General features: G+C 32.8%; 1 protein-coding gene across 1 annotated transcript in view; it reads right to left on the bottom strand.

The window, feature by feature from the left end:
* Positions 1-6,011, bottom strand: part of LOC107686998 (solute carrier family 12 member 7-like) — a 79,558-nt gene that overhangs the window by 28,854 nt on the left and 44,693 nt on the right. Inside the window, exon 4 of the mRNA XM_016484136.1 lies at positions 2,140-2,286. Coding sequence (XP_016339622.1) covers positions 2,140-2,286 — 147 coding nt within the window. The remainder of the gene's footprint in view (positions 1-2,139; positions 2,287-6,011) is intronic.

Raw genomic sequence — 6,011 nt, 5'->3', positions numbered from 1 at the left:
TATATATATATATATATATATATATATATGAAAAATCACCATCACATCAACTCAAATGTGTAATATTATATAAAATAATGTAATATTTACTAAAATGTAAATTTTTTTAGTATAGTAATTTTTTTTGTTTTGTATATTTTATTTCTTTCTATTTAATGAAAACTAAAAATAAAATTGGCTGATCATATCAATTCTAAGGTGTAATATTATGTAATGTAATATTTAGCATAATGTCGATTTCATTTTGAAGAGATTATTTAATGAAAAATAATAAGAAAAATTATTTGATAAAAAACACAATATTTAGTATAATGTTGATTTAATTTAAAAGATTTTCTTATTTAAATTTTTTTTTAAATATAAAATAATATAATATTTAGTATAATGTCATATTTAATTTAGTAGTAATATTTAGTATATGACTAAAATGTGTACAATACGTTTTTCTTATGATTTAATAAAAAAAAAGAAAAATATTTTTTTATTAATATTACACTCAATTTTACAGTATTGTATATAATATTACACATTAGAATTGACATTGGGAGTTTCATATCAGCTAAGTTATTTTGATATTACAAAGACTATTTTTAGAATAACGCGCAGTGATGAATCATTCAGACCAGGAACGTGTATTAAGAAAGTAAACAGGTCAATGAAACTCAACATCATGTACAGCACAGTGATGAGGCTGTCCTTTTCTTTCTCCAGGAAGGTGTACTCTATTAAAGGTCATCTGCATCTGGGTGTTATGCAATCCGGCCGCTGTGTCTGAGTGTCCTTGAGCTGAAAGTCCACTCTAAATCCATGCGTCTCTGAAAAGCTACTGGACTAAAGCCAATTAACGGCCACGAATCTCCAACAGGCTTACCGGGAGAAATAAAGCTGTTAGAATGAAGGAGATTGAGTGATCTTTACTGGCCAAATACAGACACAAAGAGCTTTCACTGCGCCTGCCATTTTGATCATTTTTCCAATTTATATTCTGATTGTGTATAACAGCTGTAGAGTGGTTTAAAGTGGGAATTAAACGTGTTTTAATCAACTTTACATTTTATATTCACTAAATATATATAATTTATAACAAGCAAGAAAAAAACGGCTAAAATGGGTAACTATCAAAAAAAAAAAATATATATGTATATTTTGTAATAACTTGCTCAACTTATGAAATAATTTCTCTTTCTGACTTTTTAAACATTATTCATATAGAAAAACTTTTTATCATCCAAACAATTCCTGACGGATACACTTAAATCCAGTCTTGCATTTTTCATTCCTGTCTGTTAAAATAAAATCTGCATTTTTTTAAATTTTATGTTATATTTTTGTATATATTATGCATATTTCTTTATGTTTTTTGAGATGTGTGAACTACAAAAAATGGCATGAAAAAACTGCACTTAAATTCAAGACTAAATTTATTGGTGCACATTTTAATCTTTCACCAAAATGTAATAATTTTCTAAATAACTTTCCCTTCTGACTTTTTCAACATTACTTTTAACAAAACTTTTTATCATCCAAACAATTTCTGATGGATAATATAAAATATATATATATATATGTGTGTGTGTGTGTGTGTGTGTGTGTGTATATATATATATATATATATATATATATACACAGTATATATATAATTATTTGCTCTGCTTCTGAAATAACTTCACATGATTCACTCAATAATGTGTCACATTAAGGAAGAAAAACAGGCTGTGAACACTGTTTTGATATTGATTTACTTTCCTAAAAGAGTAAGTAAACACATCTCCCAAATGTGAAGTTCAGCCACACTTAGAAACGTCTGTCTATCTGTCATTTATCTCTGATAGATGTTACATAAACTGGCAGCACTGAGATCTTGATATTTCCTGTAAGAGCGCTAAAAGGAAAGAGCGACTCAATCTTGACTGTGACACAATCGCCGGAAACGTATAATGACACTAGCAAGTGAAGGTTGAGGTGAATTAGACGCTTGATCCCATTGTCTGATGTGGTTTATAAATAAGCAGTGGTGTTAGAGACTTCTGAGCACAGGAGATTACACACGTGCCAGTTCAGACGAAAGAGGAGGGAGGCTAAACTTAACCGGCAAGATCAGAACTGATAAACTCCTACAGTCGTGTGGTTTGGACTTACACACGAGCAGCACATGGTCACAATGATAAAGGCCTCCAGGATTCCCGCCGTTCCCACAATCCACGTCATTCGCAGGAAGAGAATCACTCCCAGGATGTTCTGCAGGCAGGGAAGGTAGACCCCGATAAACGTCCCCATCTGTGGACTCTGCACACAAACACATCGCAAAAGAGACGGCATGAGAAATGCATGCTCGAAATGATCGCACATGCATGCAATAATAAGGCAGAACATCTAAAAATTAGGGATGTAACTAGTGGTCGCCCGATATATCGCCAAGGCCGATATATCAGCCGATATTTGGCATTTTTCAAATATCGGCATCGGCCGATACGTTTTTCTGTTTGGCCGATGCGTTCGAGGCGGGACTTTATTTTGACGGCGCTGGCCTGAGCATACAGTGCTCACATTCTCCCTCTTGTTCGCTGTTGTACTGTCTAATACGTATAGACGTCTGTCTAATAATCAAATAGAACGGTTAAACAAAGGAATTAAAATGTATACAAAAAGTATTATAACGATTGCTTTTATATTATTAGTAATAGAAAGGCACAAATTATAATACTTTCTTGTTTGCCGTCAGCATTCAGCAAATATGCATTTATATAATTTAAATGCATTTATATCATTTAAACAAATCTTTGAATGACTAATGAGCATTTAACTTCACAAACCTTGCAAACTTAGTCGGATCCAGCTGTGAGTGTGAAGTGTGCATGTGTATCCTGCACGATCGCGTGTTCTCTGTGTGACGGTCGATCCGTGCGAATTGAACGCGGACAGTAGGAGAGTTCAGCTTCACTGGAGACGTATTATCGAAAAACTTTAAACTCGTGATTTCAAATTATGCTGCGCTTTAGCATTTGCCCACTGCCAAATTCTCTAATACGGACAGAAATCTGTCTAATAATCAGATAGAACGGTTAAACAAAGGAATTAACATGTATACAAAAAGTATTATAATGATTGCTTTATTCTATATTATTAGTAATAGAAAGGCAAACATTATAATACTTTCTTGTTTGCCGTCAGCATTCAGCAAATATGCATTTATATCATTTAAACAAATCTTTGAATGACTAATGAGCATTTAACTTCACAAACCTTGCAAACTTAGTCGGATCCAGCTGTGAGTGTGAAGTGTGCATGTGTATCCTGCACGATCGCGTGTTCTCTGTGTGACGGTCGATCCGTGCGAATTGAACGCGGACAGTAGGAGAGTTCAGCTTCACTGGAGACGTATGATCGAAAAACTTTAAACTCGTGATTTCAAATTAAAAATTTCTCGTGATTTGCCCACTGCCATATTCATGTAATTTCCACTGTGTGCTGTATGTAAAATGAGTGTTACCTTGGCTTTATTTGAAAAAATATGATTCCCAATGCACACAAACTTCCCAGAATACTGAGTGTCTGTTGGTTACAGTGTTAACTTCCTTTTTAATTATATTTTTATTAAATATTTATGATATACCTTGTCATCTAAAGTATAAGTATGTTTATTTAACATAATTATTTTTTAATCCATTTTGAAATGATTTTAAATTTCTTAAATTTCAATTAAAATAAATAAAATTTTATCGGCTTTATATCGGCCATTGGCCACCCTGCTTGCCAAGATATCGGCATCGTCATCGGCTATCAAAAAAACTATATCGGTCGACCACTAGATGTAACGATGCACCGCGAACCGGTTGAAAATCGATACAAATATGTAACGATTAAAATCGGTTGAGATGTTAAACGAATCGCGATACAGTTGTGGGTAGGAGTTTATATGAATGTATCTCTGAGGGGAACTGACTACCTTTAGAAAAGTTTAGATGATATTTTCTTTTCATCTTGACTCTGTATAATGCATATTAATGTAGTGTTTATAAGCACTGCTGCTTTGTTTACTGCGGCAACCATGGAAACGCTGCATTATTACTGCTGTTCCAAAAGCGCCACCTGCTGTCAGAGAGTGAATCTGCGTCTCATGCAGCCTGTCTGCTGTTTTTGTCTCGTTCAGATGTTTTATGTAGCATAATTTCACAAAAGTTAAAGTCAGACCATTCTGTTTTTGCTTCAGATTTTGAAATTATACAGTCTAATTTAGATGAAAAAAACTGCTCATGCAGCATGTATGCAGAATCTTTGTTTGGATCGTGATTAAAATCCAGTGGTTGCCTCTAACTGAAAGGAAAGAGCACCGGCAAAGCCTTAGTTTGTTTATATGAAGAGATGTATTTTATTTGCATTGTTTATTTATTTGATTTGGGGTTTGTTTTAAAATTTCATATTTCAGTTTCACAAAGAAATTTCAGCATTTTATCCAAGCAATAATAAAAGGACATCTTTTCATTTATATTTTGTCTCAAATCTCATTTTGTGAGAAAATTGAATCGAGAAATCGGTATCGTGAATCGTGTCGAATCGTGAGTTGAGTGAATCGTTACATCCCTACTAAAAATCAAAAGCCCTGAAAGGTTTTGCACACTAATGCCACGAACTTTTTATTCTTTAGTTAAAAACACATACATGTAGTGAAAGTGTTATTTAGGTATTATTTATATACTATTATAGTTTATATTTTGAATTAGTTTTTTATTTTTAAATGTTGTTTTAATTTTAATTTTGGACTTACGTTTTTAATTTCAACATGTTTTTAGTTTTTATTAATTTTTATTTCAGTTCTAGTTTTAGTTAATTTAATACTTCAAGTTAAACTGAAGGAAAATGAGAAATACATTTTACAAGAAAATACAATTTCAGTTCAAAATTGGATGATTAATTCAATATGTTACGTACAATTAATTATAAAGAAACTGCATATAACACATTAAATTAAATATGAAATTTTGAAGTAGAAAATCTGTAATAGTCTTGTCTTGTAAAACATACTCCAATAACCTCTAAAACATAAACATAATGTTTGAATATTGAATTCTCTGAATTTGAGGGAAACATCAACCACAACATATGAAATGCAAACCAGATTTAGATCTCATGCTTTTAGCCTTAAGTCATCCTTCCAAATCATAGATGATCCAACACTGCGAGTCACACGTCAGTCATGAGTTCTTCTGCTGCTCAGATTCTTGATTGATTGCTTCAGTCTTCATACACAAGTCACATCACAACTACAATAAATCATAACTAACCCTTGCGCCACCAAAAAGTGTAAATGCATATACTTATAAAAGCATACCGCGGTGAGATGAGCGGCTCTTGATGTTCCTGCTGGACTCGTCTTAGTCAAATACACAATACAGAAGAACTTCAGTAATTAACACTTGAATATAATAAAAACCCAAGAGCTTCCTAGATCTTTCCTGATGCAGAGTTTGACGCAGTCGGAGCATCTGAAGCCCGTGGTCTCAGGACTAATGAGAGCGTGTTTGGCCAATCACAGAGAGATGTCCGGTGACGGGGAGACTGGCTGGGGACTGTGGTTTGTGGCTATCGCCCGGCCATTGCTTAAACATTCATACTGACTGTCAGCAAAAAAGCTGATGCCCGCTGGGCTTGAAATGGAAAACAAAGAAAAATCGTTGCATTTGTGCATGTGTTAATACATCTTTGCATAAGCGTCTGCAATAGCCTGACCGTAGACGTCATATTTAATTTAATTTGAATAAAACGAGGCTGAGAGAGAAATACTGTTCTGTGTTATGGCATACCAAGTTTTCTGAAGTTTTTTGGATATACATAAGGCATCTAGTTTTGCTTTAGTATCACTGAGATACTAAAGTTTTTATTAATATTTTGAATTAGGTTTTTATCTTTATATTTTTAGTTTTCATTTAGATTTTAGTTAGTCTTTTTGTGAGTTTTAGTAATTTTTATTTTAAAAAAATGTATATATTTTTATTTCAGTTTTAGTTATTTTA

Source organism: Sinocyclocheilus anshuiensis, unplaced genomic scaffold (genome assembly GCF_001515605.1).
Source record: "Sinocyclocheilus anshuiensis isolate Anshui unplaced genomic scaffold, SAMN03320099.WGS_v1.1 scaffold601, whole genome shotgun sequence".
Classification (NCBI taxonomy): domain Eukaryota; kingdom Metazoa; phylum Chordata; class Actinopteri; order Cypriniformes; family Cyprinidae; genus Sinocyclocheilus; species Sinocyclocheilus anshuiensis.
This window is presented reverse-complemented; position numbering and strand designations above follow the sequence as displayed.